This window comes from Pogona vitticeps, chromosome 2 (genome assembly GCF_051106095.1).
Source record: "Pogona vitticeps strain Pit_001003342236 chromosome 2, PviZW2.1, whole genome shotgun sequence".
NCBI lineage: Eukaryota > Metazoa > Chordata > Lepidosauria > Squamata > Agamidae > Pogona > Pogona vitticeps.
The window spans coordinates 69,803,747-69,823,796 of record NC_135784.1 but is presented as its reverse complement, the minus strand read 5'-3'; the positions used below and the strand labels follow the sequence as shown (position 1 = coordinate 69,823,796).

Genomic DNA, 20,050 nt, shown 5'->3' with positions numbered 1-20,050 from the left:
CTAAGCACCCTGCCTTGGCAAAAGGCAAGGAAAGCGGCTGTCAAAGTGATTGCCACTTTTTCTTGTCTTTTGAGAAAGCACGGAATTTAGCAAAAAGGAAGGGAGCAACACCTCCCCTTCCTTTTTGCTAAGCCCTGTGCCTTTGCAAAAGGCAGTGGTAAAGACCTGCCTTCCATGTATAAAATGACCCTCCATTTTTCTCAAATTATTTAAGGAAAAGGTGTCATTTTATACACAGAGAAATATGGTATTTTGTAGGCAAATGTGGATGCATAAGAACAACAAAATCATTTTAAGAACATGTATGTTATTGGATTAGATAATTGTTTTCAAACAGATTATTTTACATAAATTTGTCCTTCACAAAACCCCGCTATCAAATTTTTCAAGGGTTGCAATTTTAGAACAACAGATTTTGTTGTTGTTTAGTCGTTAAGTTATGTCCAACTCTTCGTGACCCCATGGACCAGAGCATGCCAGGCCCTCCTGTCTTCCATTGCCTCCCGGAGTTTGGTCAAATTCATATTGGTTGCTTCGGTGACACTGTCCAACCATCTCGTCCCTTGTTGTCCCCTTGTCTTGCCTTCACACTTTCCCAACATCAGGGGCTTTTCCAGAGAGTCTTCTCTTCTCATGAGATGGCCAGAATATTGGAGCCTCAGTTTCAGGATCTGTCCTTCCAGTGAGCACTCAGGGTTGATTTCCTTTAGAATGGATAGGTTTATTCTCCTTGCAGTCTAGAGGACTCTCAAGAGTCTCCTCGAGCACCACAATTCAAAAGCATCAATTCTTTGGTGGTCAGCCTTCTTTATGGTCCAGCTCTCACTTCCATACATTGCTACTGGAAAAAACCATAGCTTTGACTATGCGGACCTTTGTCGGCAAGGTGATGTCTCTGCTTTTTAAGATGCTGTCTAGGTTTGTCATCGCTTTCATCCCAAGAAGCAGGTGTCTTTTAATTTCTGCTGTCACCATCTGCAGTGATCATGGAGCCCAAGAAAGTAAAATCTGTCACTGCCTCCATATCTTCCCCTTCTATTTGCCAGGAGGTGATGGGACCAGTGGCCATGATCTTATTTATTTATTTAATTTATTTTTTTGATGTTTATTTATTTATTTATTTACAATATTTTTTAGCCGCACCATTGCCAGTGGCTTCTGGGCGGCTTCAGACCATTTTTTGCACTTCCATTTTTCCCCTTCACGGATTGCTGCCTAGTCATGGTGAAGGGGCCTGAATAATTCAGAGAAGTTGTGGGCTATGTCTTGCAGGGACACCAAAGACAGACAGGTCATAGTGGAGAGTTCTGACTAAATGCGATCCACCTGGAGCAGGAACTGGCAACCCCCTCCAGTATCTTTGCCAATAAAACTCCATGGACAGAAACAAAAGACTAAAAGAATAACAGATACTATGTACTAAAAAAAGGTTAAAAATCATGAATATGATCACTCACTGTGGAGTAAGAAAGCATCACATGCATGTAAAATATTATGTAAAACATTATGTGAGTGAAAAAACATAATTGACTGGTTTCCAAACAAACCTTAGCCAAAGATCATGCTTTATATACAGCATTTTGTCCATGGTCCAGCCTTTCTAACTTGTATGTTTCTTTGTTTTTGGTGTATTTTGTTGTTTTTGTTTTTGAAGGAACAGGCACCTAACGATAAACAAATGCACAGTTCACAATCAAATCCATGAACAATGCCAAATGATCTTGGAACTTGTTCTTGAATTTATAGAGAGAGGTTATTTATTGGATATTTATGTATGGGTTAGATGTAAGGGTCTACTCCTAACTACATGCTTATGTGTTAACTTGAAAATATGTGAAACCAGGTTTTTAGAAACGGGACTGGATAAATGTAGCCCAGTGCATCTGAGATTCTGCAAGTCCAAACATCAGTGGATCTATGCTGCACCTGGGAAAACTATATATCCAAATAACCTGGACGTGCTATTTTCTAAACAGGGACATCATACAGTATTCAAGAATGTCTTAGGTCATATATAATACGATTACCCTTTCAGGAGAAAAGAGGTGTGACTGCAAAAACAATAGGTTCCCACATATGCGTGGGCAAGCCAACAAAAACTTTCCAGGATAATACACTACTGCCCTCTTCTGTGTTTTCTTTTGTATTACATCTTAATTAGAGAGCACCAATGCCTTGTGGCAGCAAGGTGGGGGGAGAGCAATGACAGGCCAAACGAAAGTTAAAGAGAGAGAAAAAAACATGCCATGTTGAAATAGAACAGAACCCTCCACAATAGACCATTGCAAGCAGATGCAAAATTCCAGACAAGGAACAGAGATTCCTTCAGAGGAGGTTCCTCTTAACTGTCTAACAATACTGAAGAATCTCCAGAAGAACACAGTGAGTATCACTGTATCATTCATCTCTCTGTTGTAAAGCTGCTTTGCCACCGATTTCACTCAAGGAGGGTAAACAAGTTGAAATAATAAAATCTTGACAAGACGAAGTTGATGCTGGTCAGTAAAAAGTCCAGCTTGTGGATTGGGATAAAATAAAATAAATAACCTTGCCAATTGATGTTGTGTTGTCTATGGACTTTCAGACAGAAGCAGCAGCAGCAGAGTTGCAGAACATCCACTTAGTACACCAGCTGCAACCTTTCCTGCAGACATGCCTTTGTAACAGCCATGCATGCCTTAGTTACGTTACATCCTGGCCACTGCAAGGTTCTCTGTGTGAATCTGGGATCTCCAGTTGATACCATATGAGGCAGGTGGACGGTATTGAGATCATATAACCCAGCTGCTTGAAGACCTGCAATTCATGGCCAAACACTTTCTGGGTACAACTGTGAGCTGAGAGGCAGCTAGACAAGCAAAGGGCTATGCACTTTTCCCTTCAGTTTTTCATACTAACAACACTTGCACACTAACTTCCTATGGTATCCTTTCTTTGATGGCCTTGACAAACCCAAAATGTCCCTATAGGAACACAAGGGCCTCATCACGCATGGCCAAGATAGACAAATAGTGAAGTTCAACATGATTAAGGGGCAGATGCGCCACAAGGGTACAGTTACAGTATACATACTGTACAGTATGGTATGATACACACATGTAACTTAGAACTAAAATCAGCAAACAAGAAAACTAAGACATGATTTTAGTCATGGATGCTTTCACAAATTTATTTAGTCTACAATGGCCATCTTTCTTTCAATTAACTTTTAACCAAGAATCTAGAAGTTGTGGCTTACCGCACTTTTGCAAGCCAACCTTTCTGTTTGACTTGAGTCTTTTTCAAATCTTTATTTGTTGTGATCCTGATAAAATGCCATTGTAGCGCCCACTGTAAGCTTGTAAAACGCTGCTGCTGAGACTTTCTCGGGGACTACTGTGTCTTTCATGAACAGTTCCCTCCTTGTGACTTGTGTCTTTAATTGTTTCCTCTTCAGCTCACAGTAATGATAAGAAGCCACTGGCTTGGCCCTTAAGCAGCTCTTGTTCACTGCAAGATGAGACTTTAAATACTAGCTTATTTTCCCCTCCTTTTTTTATGAAAGAGTGCAAGTTCTTCCATCACTAGTGCGAGTGTTCATCAGAGACAGAAGATGCAAGAGGAAAAATCCCAATTAAAGTTGCAAGAGACCTTTATTAAACAGTAACTTCTTGAAAGCAAACATTACAGAAGTATGAATTACTGGATAATTATTTTACGTTAGCTATAAAAATATCTTCATTACAGATATGAGCATTGTTAAATAACGTTATTAAGCATTATATTAAGTGGAACCTCTCTGAGGGCTCCATTGGTAGCAGGCTACATCTAGCTTTATAAAAAGAACAAACCACCAATGTAGTGCTCCTTCTAGTTCATACAGAAAAGCAAACATGATTCAAAATCTGACACAAAGCAGGGTGCAAAATGTGCTTTTATCTTTAAATAGGAACAATTCACCATTTTAGTGTTTCTTATGGTTCACTGTGAAATTTGTCAGCAAGCAAAGACCAAAATCTGATGAGGGCTTCTATATTTTATTGTGTCCCCGGAGAAAATCAGGCACAGAGCAATTAGTCTAAGGTCTGTGGTATTGCTGTCTACATAAACCACAAGGAAAACCTTCCTAGGGACATTTTCCCCCTTTTTTTACACCATAGTCTAAATCCAAAACCAGTATTGTCATAACTGAATATCCTACCTGGGGAATGTTCGACTTCGAAGTTCCTTAATGAAAACTTGACTTCCATTTTGTACTGGCTTGACCTCCGTAGTTTGACCAGGGTCATGTTTATGCCAATTTCTTTTCTTTTTTACTGCATGAGAAATCATTGTATAAGATTATTTGTAATAATTCAAGGAAGGGGACAGCAATCAGTGGGGACCTTACCTAATAATGAGTTTGACAATAATCTTTCAAGAGATATCATATGATAACAAATTTAGCACAGAAGGATAAGATACATTCATGTCCCACTGAAAAATCTAGTAAGCATTTTTTAAATTTATCTTTAGAAATTAAATACTGCTGGTTATATATAGCACAATAACTCTGTCCATTTAGTAACATTAAGAGCAGCCAGCCATATAATTAACTACCAAGCTATACAGGTTTCCTTAAGCCATAGGTAAACCCCTGGATAAAGATTCATGTTCCCCATGTTAAACACAATTTCTGTTGCAAGGCTAGCACTTCAAATTTCAGTGTAGTACAGTGGGGTCTCGACTTACGAACGGCTCGACATACGAACGTTTGGACTTACGAACAGCTCTCATAGGAATATATAGACTCGACTTACGAACTTAGATTCGAGTTACGAACTCTTTTTTTTCCTTTTTTTAAAAGCTAAGTCATCTTAGGTTAAAAGGAAAAAAAGAAGAAAAATATCCCCCTCTAGTGGTAGAAGACGGAATAGCAGCTTCCCATTAGTTTCTATGGACGAAAAGAGCAGATACGGATTAAATGTTTTTCAATGCATTCCTATGGGAAATGCAGATTTGACTTAAGAACTTTTCGACCTGAGAACTGCCTTCCAATACGGATTAAGTTCGTAAGTCGAGACCCCACTGTGCAGAATGTTATTAATAAGATACAGAACAATGACTGATCCAACTCAAAATAAAATCGTTTTGCAATCATGGAGCAGATCAATCTCAAGGTAAAGTGGGCTTATTCGGGGTAAATCACAGAAATGTCTGAATTGAAGTGAAGCTACTCCAAAACTGAATTTGAATCCTCTGGAGAGGACATAGCAATTTGGACTGCAAAGGACACAGAAATGCATACGTGGACCAAAATCCTGAAACACAATTATGCAAAAAGCATAACTTTTGCAAGTTAATTGTCTTAAGTTAAGAAATCCCCATTGACACTATTTTCTGTGCAACAGGATTTCCAGGCATGGTATCTCCAAAAATCAACATACTTCTCCACAAGCTCTCCATATTAGGAAAAAGTCTGGATAGAGACAGGGAAAAATGTAGTTTTATGACTAACCACTTCTGCCTCTTAGCCACTCTGAATAGTTTTACTAGCAGTTCTGTAGATTTCTAGACTATATTTCTATTTATACATCCTAAAATAGCATTTGCCTTTTTTGCAGCCACTTTGCACTGCTGGCTCATATTCAGCTTGTAATATACAACAATTCTGGGATCCTTCTCACTCATAATATCACTGAGCCAAGTATCCCCCATCTTGTAACTGTGTTTTTTTCCCCCCTTGATATAGAACTTTGCACTTATCCCTGTGAAATTTCATTCTGTTGTTTTCAGCCCAGTGCTCAAGCCTATCAAGATCTTTTCGAATTGTGTTCCTGCCTTCCACCTAATTCCACCTACCGTAATTTTGTGTCACCCACAAACTTGATTAGCATTTCCCTGCACTTCCTCAATGTCATCGATAAAAATGTTGAATCATCAAGGCCAGGACTGAGCCTTCTGGTACCCCCACTTATTACCTCCTCCCAGTTTGAGAAGGAGCCATTGATAAGAACTCTCAGAGTAAGATTCTGTAACCAACAGTGTATCCACCTGATTAGCTTGCTAATCAGAATATCATGAGGCACTTTGTCAAAAGCTTTACTGAAGTCAAGATATATCACATCCAAAGCATTCTCATTTTCAATCAAAAAATGAGATAAGATTAGTCTGGTAAAATTTGTGAAAATCATCCATCACTAAAAGACATACATCTGCAGTAAAGATATACATTCTGGGTGTTTATCTTATTAATGTGGGGTGAAAAGGTCAACAAATGAATTGATAGTTCAGAGTAAAAGTGCCCACCATATATGGCATCATTCAGTTGTTCTGCATCAAGAAATATCAGATGAAAACAAGTAAAATGTGGATTGATTCATATCAATTAAAATGTGAGTTGGTTCATATGTAGAAAATCCACGTGATGAAACTTTCCAGGATTCTAGCATTTCTAGATTAACTTGATGGGTATTGTAAATTTAAGCACATAAACTTATGGAAATGAAGAATTCAGAAAAACGGATTGCAGCCATGCCTTTGGCATGCTGTTTAGTACACTAAAGGGATATCTTAAGGATTTCATGAATGACCCAGGACTTGATGACACTTTTCTTACATTCATATTCAGTTGAAATTTAGGGAATGGAACTGATTTTTTGCTTGTGCACAATGTAAGAATCAAATCTACTCCAACAATATAAAAGATACTTTGAAGAAATGTAACTGAGGTCAACATTGGCTAAAAATATTGTCAAGTCATTTCTTGTATTGAAAATCAAATGTTTGCAGGGTGAGATCAGCTAAATGCCAAAAGTCATACTGATATCAACAACACTTTGCATTGTGCACTTTGCATTGCAGTTGCATCCCAATGATGGAAAGAGAATCATCTGGGGAAGTAAACATTTTAGCACTCATTACTGCAGCGGTCCCCAACCTTTTTCAGTCTGCAGAATGGCTGGGGAGGGCGGGGCACCCCCAGCGCTTGTGCACTTGCACAAACAAGCGTTCTCTCTCTCTTGCACGAGCGTGCCCCAGTGCAAGTGTTGCACCACCATTTGAGCATATGCACTCATGCACATGTGCAACTGGCAGTGCGGTGCTTGTCTGGATGCAGGCACACTCATCCACATGCACAAACAGTGGTGCGGCGCTCACACGGGCATGCTGGAGCATGTGCGCAGGCACAAACAGGCTGCGTGGGGTGAATGCATTTGGGGGTGGAGCGGGAGGTCTGTCTCAGCGGCCCGGTCTGGCTCAGGCCACGGACCATCACAGGCCTGTGGACCGGGGGTTGGGGACCTCTGCCTTACTGTGTTGCTTTTAAGCATGCAGTCCAACACTTTAATAGGAAACAGCTTCACTGAAATCCGATTAAATGCACATCTATAATCTATCATTACAGTGTTAACTGGATGCATTGTTCATCCCTTCAGCAGCATTTTGTGCTGGTAAAAACGCTAACCCAAAAACTGAAAGCATATTCACACCTATGGAACTACATCTAATTACTACCGTTTTGTTTAATTAGTAAACAAACATGACTTTCCCTACAATATTAATTTAGTTATTAGTATCTTTAGTATACAAACTTAGTTATTAGCATAGTGAGGGAGATGTATACTTTTGTCCAAGATTGGTAAAGTTAAGGTTTTTGAGCACAAGTAATTTCCCATAAAGAGGACAGCATTCTTTCTCTATAGATACACTCCTACAATTTTAAACCCTCTTCACATAAAATACCCTCCATATGTTGAGGGTGACAGAAGCCATGTCAGAAGGCATGAAGCTAGCCAATTTCTCCCTCTGATGTGTTTCGTAGATATAGACCCATGGTATCTGAAGCAGGCTGTCACATCAAGGAGGTGGAGCTAGGGAGCTTAACTTCTTCTGTGGTGCCATTTCCCCAAGTCCAGTCTCTCTAACAATCTTCTCTATCACTATGTCTAGTTAAGAAAGGTGGGAGGATGTATACACATGCTTGTCCAAGACTGATAAAGTTCAGATTTTTGAGTAAACCTCCACTGAACCATTTCCCAAGATCAGATGTTTCTAAGCATGTATACCAAGAGTGGGAATTCTGCCACTTGTGGGCCAACTGTGAGAGCCTCCCCATTGCAGAATGAGAAAGAGAGAGAAAGAAGAATTTTAACCATAAAACAGAAAACTACTTCACCAGAAGCCTCCAGATACACCATTTAAAGACAACAGGGGTTACTCACCTTCTTCAGGCCCAAAAAGCTTTTTTTCCCCCAAAGACAGACATGAATTTCCAGTCACAGCTGGCTTTGAGAAAAGTGGATGAACGTGGCCTTCATAGATTAAAGGGTAGAAAATGGCATAGCATGGCTACTGACCACTCAGTTGTCATGCTGCCCTGACAAACATCACAGAAATCATCTGTTACACTAGCTGTTAACAGAATATGAGAATCCATGATAACCATGTGCAAACAGCAAATGAAAGATAATGAACGCCAAACACTAACATATGCAGCCTTGTATCAAAGCATTTCTCACATAATAATACTCTTTCATTATATGTGTAAATAACATCATAATTCATATGACTGTGTTAATGTAAGGACCTAAAGAAACAGTGTGTGTTTAGTTGTTTAGTTGTGCCCGACTCTGCTTTTTAAGATGCTGTCAAGAAACAGAGTCCTCCTTTATTTGGCCTAAGTATAATTCCCAAGTATATTTCCCATTCTTCACAAAGCTTTGTCAACAGAGATTTCACATGTTTAAAAGATAAGAAATGGACAGTGTTTTCTGCAACAGGACAACGCAGACCCCTGAACATTTTGTCTTCTCTTGCCAAATTCTCCAAGAAATGCATGAACAAATTGACTGCTCCCATATACTGTACATGTATTAGTCTCCCATGTATTAGTCTTCATGAATACTATTAAATTTAAAAAATGATGTAAACATTATACAAGGGAGAGCACTTTAAGAATACAAACAGCCATGGTGAAGCTAAAAGAACAAAAAAAACTGTATACCTATATTTGACACTTGGAATGCATCCAACATAGAATGTGTATGCCAGACCTCCTTTCTTTAAGAGAGAGAGAGAGAGAGAGAGAGAGAGAGAACATTGCTACAAACTACTTATTAAGAATAATGAGTGCTTATCCTTTTCGCTATAAATCTTGCAGTAAATTATGACAGTGAGATGTCACGTGAGAGAGAACACCTTTCTATTTTGTACAAGAATATTATATATGTTTTCTCTCTCTTATATATATATACTGTATATATAAGTCCCTCGGTTTTATACTCCAGTGGTTGATGAGCAAGTGACATTATCACCCTCCTGTAAATCTGTCTATATCAAGTGTGCCAAGACATTGGAATGTGCTGCTTGCTACTTCCAAACCCCAGAGCTTGGAAATAACACATAAGGAGTAATGATACTACTCATAGTGCATTATTTATTTGGATGAAGGTGAATGATTTTTTTTTAAAGGATTTAATGTTAATGACCTAAATAAACCATTGGAATAGGAGAGTTGCATCCTTTATCTTTTAAAATGTGGCTTTAAATTGTCTTAAAGGGGTTGTATTTAGTATCTTTAATGCTTAAAATGTTTATTATTTTAAATATTTATTGTATTTTTATTGTTTTTGTACTTATTTTTAAATTCTTTTTAATCTTCCTTGGGTTTATCTATTGGGTGAAGGGCACTGAAGAAATGAATGAATGAATGAACGAATGAGGGGCATTTTGAGGGAAATGTTTCCTATGACTTAAAAAATAGTAACTTTTGGTTTGGGGAGCATCTGGGACCATGATTTTTGAAATAAAAGCAACTTGGAGTCCGGAAGCCACGTTATGCCATACAGAACCCTACTGCTGCCTACAGCAACCAAATCCAGCACCACGGGCGGCGGGGACAAAAAACCCACACCATTTTTACTTGTTGTTTAGTCATTAAGTCGTGTCCAACTCTTTGTGACCCCATGGACCAGAGCATGCCAGTCCCTCCTGTCTTCCACTGCCTCCCTGAGTTGGGTCAAATTCATGTTGGTTGCTTCGGTGACACTGTCCAACCATCTCATCCCATGTCATCCCATTCTCCTCTTGCCCTCACACATTCCCAACATCAGGGGCTTTTCCAGGGAGTCTTCTCTTCTCATGAGATGGCCAAAGTATTGGAGCCTCAGTTTCAGGATCTGTCCCTCCAGTGAGCACTCAGGGTTGATATCCTTCAAAATGGATGGGTTTCGTCTCTTTGCAGTCCAGGGGACTCTCAAGAGTCTCCTCCAACACCACAATTCAAAAGCATTAATTCTTTGGCGGTCAGCCTTCTTTATGGTCCAGTTCTCACTTCCATACATCACTACTGGAAAAACCACAGCTTTGACTACACGGACCTTTGTTGGCAATGTGATGCTTTTTAAGATGCTGTCGAGGTTTGTCATTGCTTTCCTCCCAAGAAGCAGGCACTCCCATTTCATTAAGAACTTGCCATAGTTTGTTGTGGTTGACACAGTCAAAGGCTTTTGCATAGTCAATGAAGCAGAAGTAGATTTTTTTTGGAACTCTCTGGCTTTCTCCATAATCCAGCGCATGTTAGCAATTTGGTCTCGAGCTCCTCTGCCCCTTCGAAATCCGGCTTGCACTTCTGGGAGTTCTCGGTCCACATACTGCTGAAGCCTACCTAGTAGGATTTTGAGCATAACCTTGCTAGTGTGTGAAATGAGTGCAACTGTAAGGTAGTTGGAGCATTCCCTGGCACTGCCCTTTGGGATTGGGATATAGACAGATCTTTTCTAGTCCTCTGGCCACTGCTGAGTTTTCCAAACTTGCTGGCATATTGAGTGTAGCACCTTTACAGTGTCATCTTTTAAGATTTTATATACAGTAGTTCAACTGGAATGCCATCACCTCCACTGCCCTTGTTGTTAACCATGCTTTCTATGGCCCAGCTTGACTTTGTTCTCCAGGATGTCTGGCTCAAGGTCAGCAACCACACTATCTGGGTTGTCCGGGACATCCAGATCTTTCTGGTATAATTCTTCTGTGTATTTTTGCCACCTCTTCGTGAAGTCTTCTGCTTCTGTTAGGTCCCTTCCATTTTTGTCCTTTATCATGTACATCTTTGCACAAAATGTTCCTTTAATATCTCCAATTTTCCTGAACAGATCTCTGGTTTTCACCTTTCTGTTATTATCCTCTATTTCTTTGCAGTGTTCGAAGTCTGCATTCAGTTTTCTGTACCTTTCCCTATATCCCTTGCATTATGTTTCCCTTCTCTTCTCTACTATGTGTAAGGCCTCCTTGAACAGCCACTTTGCTTTTGGAATTCCTTTTCTTTGAGATGGTTTTTGTTGCTGCCTCCTGTACCATGTTACAAGCCTCCATCCATAGTTCTTCGGGCACTCTATCCATCAAATCTAGTTCCTTAAATCTTTTCTTCACTTCCACTGTGTATACATAAGGGATTTGGTTTAGATTATACCTGACTAGCCCAGTGGTTTTTCCTACTCTCTTCAGTTTAAGCTTGAATTTTGCTATGAGAAGCTGATGATCAGAGCCACAATCAGTTCCAGGTCTTGTTTTTGCTGACTGTATAGAGCTTCTCCATCTTTGGCTGCCGAGAACATAATCAATCTGATTTCAGTATTGTCCATCTGGTGATGTCCATGTGTAGAGTCGCCTCTTGTGTTGTTGGAAAAGAGTGTTTGTGATGACCAGCTTGTTCTTTTGACAAAACTCTGTTAGCCTTTGCCCTGCTTCGTTTTGAACTCCTAGGCCAAACTTACCTGTTGTTCTTTTTGTCTCTTAACTCCCTACTTTAGCATTGCAGTCCCCTAGAATGACAAGAACATTTATTTGGTGGCAGTTCTAGAAGGTGTTGTAAGTCTTCATAAAATTGGTCAGTTTCAGCCTCTTCAGCACCGGTGGTTGGAGCATAAACTTGGATTACTGTGATGTTGAAAGGTCTGCCTTGGATTTGTACTGAAATCCTTCTCTCATTTTTGAGATTGTGTCCCATTACCACTTTTTCCACTCTTTGGTTGACTACGAGGGCTACTTCATTTCTTCTATGGAATTCTTGCCCACAATAGTAGATATGGTAATCATCTGAACTGAATTTGCCATTTCCGTCCATTTCAGCTCACTGGCGCCCAAGATGTCAATGTTTATTCTTACCATCTCCTGTTTGACCACATTCAGCTTATCAAGGTGCATAGATCTTACATTCCAGTTCCCTGTGCAGGATTTTTTTTTTGCAGCATCGGACTTTTCTTTCACTTCCAGGCGCGTCCGCAGCTGAGCGTCCTTTCGGCTTTGGCCCAACCACTTCATTAGCTCTGGAACTACTTGTACTTGTCCTTCCTTAGTAGCATGTTGGACACCTCCCAACCTGAGGGGCTCATCTTCCAGCATCATATTTTTTAGCCTTTTATTTCTCTCCATGGAGTTTTCTTGGCAAAGGTACTGGAGTGGCTTGCCAGTTCGTGCTCCAGGTGGATCGTGTTTAGTCAGAACTGTGCACTATGACCTGTCCGTCTTGGGTGTCCCTGCATGGCATAGCCCATAGCTTCTCTGAATTACTCAGGCCCCTTCGCCACAAAAAGGCAGCAATCTGTGAAGGGGATTTTTTACTTACTTTACATTTTTACTTACTTTAAAACACACTTTGAAAGAGTTTGCCCATATGTGTCCGAAGTCACATATGCCTTGCATTTTTGTTTTTAAAAAGAGTGGGGTGGGGAGGTTTGCCACCACTACAGCAGCAAATTCATTATGGGTAATGGAATCTTTCAAGTGGTCTGATCATTTAAAAAATAATAATAAAATGTAATCCAGAATAACAAGCTAATAACATGCTATTTTGCTCATTACTTGTAAGTGGCAAATAATAGGAATGAGTAATGTATTGGTCATAAAATTGACAGCATTCCCACCCTTAAGTAATGTTTCCAAGCGCTGTTAGATCCCACTGAAACCTCGATTACGATCATACTGACAGCAGAAATATGAGGAATTCTTACTTAGAAGCAAGTCACAGTGTGTTCTGCTGAGTAAAAAGAAATCAAAATGTACCTTATACATTCATAGAAAATTGGATTTTCCTCTCAAATAAACTAGTCACAGGAACCAGAATATTTTACTTATAATATTTTTTTTAAAAAATGAATGTTGATTGCGAGCACGAAAAAATTGTTCTCCATTATAAAGGAAGCCTTATAGCAAGCTAGCTGATGGGTTCCACACGTCCTCCAACATTTACCTGCTGCTGAAAACAGCAGCTGGTAAATTATATTTTTCACTGGCAGAAGATGCAACTATGTGCATAAATATTAGGCAAAGAAGTAACAGAACTGTGGGTGCCCAGACAAACTGCAATGTCAGAAAGTGAACTCATCCCCTCTCACATACCTCACCCATCATCTGACTGAGATATTTTTTGCAAAATAAAATTATTGATCTTACACTGAAATAAACAACAAAATAGTAAGTAGTCTAATTTTTCCCATGCCTGCTTGTATATTTCTGCCTCCTATCTCCACATAGTCTTGTCATTTCTTCATAATATCTTTCCCTTCTTAAATGCGAGAAATTAAATATCACATGTATTGCAGTGTTACTATAAAATAATGTTGTCCAAGGAGTCAAAAAGTAAATTAACATTTTATCTCTTACACAGAGGTCATTAACGACAAGGAGAAACTTCTGCCACACACAGTTTCTTTTTGAGATAAGTTATTCAATTGGAAAATTATTCCCTTTAGATACGACTTACATGACCCTTTTCTGATGTGCATTGTTCTCCAGGAGTTGAACATCTGCAGCTTTTCAAACTGAAGAAAGCTACATGTGTTGAAGCCTTTAGTGTTTTTATTGTCCCTCTAACATAGCTTGTTCTGTCACATCAATAAAATGCCCTAGTTTTCATCAGATCCAAGCACTATTTATTAAGAGTAAACCCCTTCCCATGCAGCCTGATCCTATGTATATCTACTTAGAAGTAAGCCCCACTGATTTGAATAGTGCTTACTTTTAAGTAAACATCCACAGAATTCTAGTCCTCAATTTTTTTTACACACACACACATACATGCATGCATGCACACACACCTCTAACATTTTATTTCTGTGTCCTGGTTGTTATATACTTGATGGCTAACAACTGAATGTTTGAACTGAGACAAAGAATTTGAGGTGATGTGAGGAAGCTGAAAAGTCTTATCTGCTCTGACTGTGGTGGCCCATTCACCCATGTAAATCATCACTTGCTATTACAGCCATTACACAATCAATATGCCAGCTTGAATCTGCTTTTAGAATTGCAAATTGTAATTTTAAAAATTCAGCCAACTGAGTTTTTTGGGTTTTGAAACATACTAATGACACACAAATAATAAACACGAAGCCTCTACATTTCAGTGGAATTTAGTTTCCTAGTAAATTCAGAGAGCATTGGTGTAATCGCTAAAGCTTGGAAAAGCTACTTTTTTGGACTACATTTCTCAGAGCACTTCTGTGGCATAACCTATCCAGAGTCTAATAACAGATGTACTCTGTAATGGGAATGACTGAGCAATGGTCAGGAAACTCCACTTACAGGTAGATTTTCCATGGGTTTTCTCACAATTCGGACAGTGGTAGATATCAATATCTGGTGCCTCATCTTCTTCTACACCAACACAACTGCAAGGGGAAAAAAAGGAAAAAAAAGTCATTGGCAATCCTTCTTCAAAGGCACAAACAGGAAAAATGATCAAACCTTTCAAGGCATATGTATGCATGCCCAAGGTTCAATCTACTGAGAATGATCCATTACTTGATGACACAGTTCATTATTTGCCACAGCCATTCCCTACTGGAAGAGTACTGTGTTTCTACATCTCTCCCTCCTTTCTCCTCACAAGCAATTATGTTGTCCAGACCTGGTTCATGAGAACACAGTGGGCCAGCCAGTCCCCTAAAACTCTTCAGCATCACACTGTTGCTCTATGACCAATGGGTTAATTATAATTAATATAAAAGTCATGCCTTTCTTCTGAGGCAAGCCAGACAATAAGGACCTGAAGTGCTTCCTTTAAAAACAAACAAACAAACAAACAAACCAAAACAAGCATGTCTGAATGGGTCCCATTGGGGAAGACTCGTTAGGGATCTCATTGGATCCTTTCCCTTCCCCAAAACCTTCTTGCATAGATACGACTTTCTTCAGTTCTCTGCTCTCTGGATTATCATCTGGCAGTTGCTCTACAAATCTGCAGATACATTTTCATGGGGTTTTTTCCCCTTTGATAGTATGTGTGGCTTCAAAATAGACAGATGGATTCCTTTCAATGGTCTACACTACATCTTACCAGTCACTCTATCAGAGAACATAAATACGAACATAATAAAACTGAACCTTTTTTGTATTGTATGTTAACAGGGATTCTGTTATCCATAATCTGCAGTAAATTTTAAGGATATAACAACTGCTGCAGAATTTTTGTACAGTAGATCAATTCAAACAAACCTAGCCATTCCAGTAGTGCTGAAAATCCTAATAATACTGTGGAGTGCAAATTTTACTGATATGATAATTATCAATCACAAAGGCCAACATCCTGTTACCTGATGCAAGTAGTAAGTTTGGGTCCATTCCTTTCTGGTAAATAAAGGGCCCCCAGTATGATTCTCAGGGGGTGGGGGGGAGATGCATGTACACACCAAGCCAGCAAGGGTGCACAGCCCCAAGAATTGTGTACGGGCCTCTTTATTTAACAGTGAAGAACAGAATATTAATTCTGACTGATTGTTTTACGGAACAGGATTTTGGCCAAAAATAATAAACTTCAGCAGTATTGTACGAATTCATTTATGCAAAGTCTCAGTTCCAGGTACACCACCTCTGTATTCCATTGGCAGAACACACATCAGTGGTGGAGAACTATCAGTTTACAGGGCAGATGGACAAGGTTAACAGTGAAGATGATAAACAATATTTTATTTATTTATTTATTTATTTATTTGATTTTTACCCTGTCCCTCTAGACCATGTCTACTCGGGGCAGCTTACAAAATAAAACAAAACAGTATAAAAATATATAAAATCATAAAATTACAAATTTCAGTTTAAAACAATTAATTTAAAGAGAGGATTACCAAGATGGAATAGCAAAAAAAAAAAAAAAAAAAAAAAAAAAAAAAAAAAAGAGGGAGAAAGACTTAATTGACTGGAGGGAAGGCCTTCTTGAATAACCAAGTTTTTAACTAGCTTTTAAAAACACCCAGCGAGGGTGCCAGCCGTAACATACAATAGCACATCTTAGTCTCTTTCTCGGCAGCCAGCTTGCTACAAATCGGAATGAACTGCAAATAGAAATATATTTAACATGCAACTAATTTTTTTCTAAGCTGGCTGGACAGCTCATTGAATTAGCTATCTGGTTGCAGAGCCAGAGGTTAAGAGTTCAATTTTTCCACTGTGTATCCCAGAAAAACCAGCTCATGTGGCCTGGGCAAGCCGCACAGTCCCCGGATGCCTCCAAAGGAAGGCAACAATAAACCACATCAGCGTGCTCTATACCTAGAAAACCTTGGAATGGACGTCATAGGTCAGAACTGACTTAATGACACACAATTATTATTAATAATTTTATCTCATGTTATGTATCTACTTACATATAAAGATGCCTATTTTGCCTATTTGTTTTCATCGCAGTGCATGTTTTTTTCTAGGGCAACATTGTAATACCCTTACAATTCCTATCTCTAGAAAATCAGTTCACCACAATGTTGAATCAATCAATGCACTCTTTCTTACAAAATATGGATTCATTCTGATCCTAGAATTTCTGGTTTGCACAAGATATTTTGGTACCAAGCTCTAGCTCTGCTTCACAGAGAGGAACAAAATGTAGGTCACAATACTTTTGGATATGCAAAAAGGAGGCTTCTCACATGATGGATGCGCAGGACACACATTGATGTCCATGTTATCAAGTATGCAGAAATATAGTATATGTGCAGATAGATTAAATATAGATTATGTGCAGATAGCCAAAACTATCTGCACATAATCCGATGGCTAATCATTCTATAGGAGGAACAAAGAAACTAAATTGCAAAGGAACCATTAAAAAATCTAAATCCGTTAAAGAACAACAAAAACTACACCATCATCATTGTTGCAGCCTAACCAAAGCTACAAGACAGAGAGTCAACATGACAAAATGTTATCTCTGAAACATCTCAATTTATAGATGCTTTTCATTGGCTTCTACCTGGCAACATGAAATGGACAAATCATATTACAGTAAATTGATCAAGGCAGTTGCAAAAGCAGTCAGAATAGCTTCTGGTAACCACTACTGGCCCAGCTCCATTCGAGACCTGCTGGATTTCAGGCTATGCTAGACTCATCCCTGGTTTTATGCAAAGGTGTAACACAGTGGTTCTTAACCTTTGTTACTCGGATGCTTTTGAACTGCAACTCCCAGAAACCCCAGTCAGGACAGCTGGTGGTGAAGGCTTCTGGGAGTTGCAGTCCAAAACTCCTGAGTAACCCAAGGTTAAGAACCAGTGGTGTAACAGATCTGTTGCTGTTCTCTGGGATGTTCAGCAGGAAAGCATGGAAGTTATAACTGCAATCCATAATCAGCATGGAGCTATTCAAAGAAAAGATGTCAAAAAACAAGCATCAGTTCAACTGACATTGCTAGTGCTTCTTCATAGATTGGATCTTCCTGGTTCTTCATTGATTGCATTGCACTAGTGCTCTTGTAGTGAAACTTTATCTTGGCTGACTGTGTAGCTCTTAGATCCAACATATTATCAGTAAGATCCATCAGAGAATTAATGACACTTTCAGTCCTCAACTAGAGGTTTTCATAATTCAACCCCATCATAGCCCCCATCATAGGCATACTTCAGTCTCGAGAGACTATGGTAACATGCTCTGTATGGAAGATTTGGAACAGCGTCTAGTGTTTTGACGTTGTACACGAAGCTGGAGTGTCCTCTCCAGAGCACGAAATCTGGGTAAAATAATATGAAGGAGAGGCTGTTACCCAACCAGCAAATCCCCCCTCTCCACATCACTGAAATAGTCCAATGGAAAGGCAAGAGCCAATGCAACTGGTTCCAGTGACATCGCAGGAGTTGACAGAATGACAGGAGCTGCCTCCCGGACTCCGGCTCCGGATTTTGCCTCGAGGTTAACTCCTGAAGCCTTTCCCATCAGTGGATATAGCCACAAGGCAGTGGAGGTTTGAAATCAGAGTTTTCCTTCTCTTAGATGGGCTGCCTTCCAGGGCTAACGAGTCCCACCTATCCAGCTTGTTCCCTCACGCCCCATACATTGTGGGATATTCAATAATAATGTCTTCCCCACAACACAAACTCCATCAGTCAAGCAACCATGTAAAATATCAAGACTGACATTCTCAGCCTCCTGATCATGACAAATGTGAAGAGCATGTCTTTTAACACTGACTCCATAAATGTTTTTTAATAGGTGCCTTTCCACATAACTGAGCACATTTCTCATCACCTTGTCTGGGAAGGCCAGGTCAAAGTGGGAAGACATTGCACTTCTCCCCCGCAAGGGAATGCCATGGATGTGGACCTTTCCTCTCAGAGCCCCTCCCCTCCTCCTCATGGACTGACCTTATCTCAGTGGGTCCTCTGAGGTAGAAGGCCACAGAATACCAAGACCAGCCATGGCTCTGGCTTCCTTTTGTGACTCATAAATGCCAAAATAAATCTGTGTGAGCACCACCACCTCCAGCAGGGGTCTCCTATGTTTTTTAGAGATTCAGGTGCTTTTAACAGAAGTTCCATGTCACTGTCCTCCCCTGGCAAATGTGAGTTCAGTTCTGGCTTCAGTTCCTATCATGGAGGCTAATGGAGTCTTAGTAGTAAACAAGCCCAGTCCAGGAACAGGCTTGGAGCCTTTTAATGAAGGCTGGTAAAAGTAGCTGGTGGTAGGTGATGGTTGTCCTCTCACTCCTCATATAGCCTCCTCCTTCTCTCCTGCTTGTGTTTGCATCAACAGTACCTCAGTTGCATAGGGGTGGGTCCTGAGAGACCTCTTGGGCACCTCAGGCACCGTAGGGCTGCGGGCACAGGAATTGACTTAGCTTCCCTTGGCTTCTGCCCCTCAACACAAGCACTCTGGTCTCTGGGACTGGAGTGGATGCCGTTTCCTGGCTTCTTCCTCTCCATGCCAGGAAACTACCCAAGGGCTCTAGCCAGGGCTCGTTCTCCAGTCCACCAGTCAGGTCAGCTACACACAAAGGATGGGCTCCAGCTCTGATGCTAAGCCCCAGGTTTCATTCTCCTCTGTGGGTGCTACATCAGGCATCCCCGATCTTAAAGTCCACACCAAGTCTTCCTTTTTGCCCTCCTTTAATCTCTCTTCCATGCCCACCCCTTGCGCTCCCAGGTGCAACTTATCTCCCCCTTCTCTGTAGGCACTTACACTTCCCTCCTGCCTGCCTCTTTGGGAAAAAAGAGCATCACTCCACCCAACTCTTGTGGGGTGGGGAGGGCTAGAGCAGACAGTGGTAGCAACACCCTCACAACTTCCATGAGGTAAGGCTCAGGTGAGGAATGAGCTGATACATGCTGCAACGTTGTTGTGAGTCTTGGTATTAAATGAAACATGGACAACCAAGGATCAGAGAATGGAATATGCAATTCATTAATTTGAGATCATTACAAAGTAGGCCTGTTCTTTTACATGAGTGGTAGATGGAGCTGGCATTGAAGTTTGGCTGTAAACTTGTAGAATCTCCACAAACATCCTGCTATGTTTTCCTTGAATGCATTCACCATCCTGTTTCCACTCCCCAAGGCAAAGACGGTCCAAATGTCTTCATATTCATCAGTGTTCTCTACTATGGTTACAATATCCCAGGATGGACATAAATTTCATTTCCTGAAATATGAGACTCAGACATCATCTCCCACATACCTCCCATATCAAATGCCCTTACAACGTTAGTGAAATGAATACCTAGTGGTAGAAGGTACTGGTAAGATCACCTGTGAATGTCTGTTTAAAAGACAAGAGAGAGCATGCAGGTAACATTGTACTGTATTGAGATTAGAACTTGGAAGCAGTGCCT

General features: G+C 40.1%; 1 protein-coding gene across 1 annotated transcript in view; it reads right to left on the bottom strand.

Annotated features, from left to right (window-relative positions):
• Positions 1–20,050, bottom strand: part of PHF2 (PHD finger protein 2) — a 138,975-nt gene that overhangs the window by 45,997 nt on the left and 72,928 nt on the right. Inside the window, exons 2-3 of the mRNA XM_020803613.3 lie at positions 14,542–14,627; positions 4,181–4,295 (exon numbers count right to left, since the gene is read on the bottom strand). Coding sequence (XP_020659272.2) covers positions 4,181–4,295; positions 14,542–14,627 — 201 coding nt within the window. The remainder of the gene's footprint in view (positions 1–4,180; positions 4,296–14,541; positions 14,628–20,050) is intronic.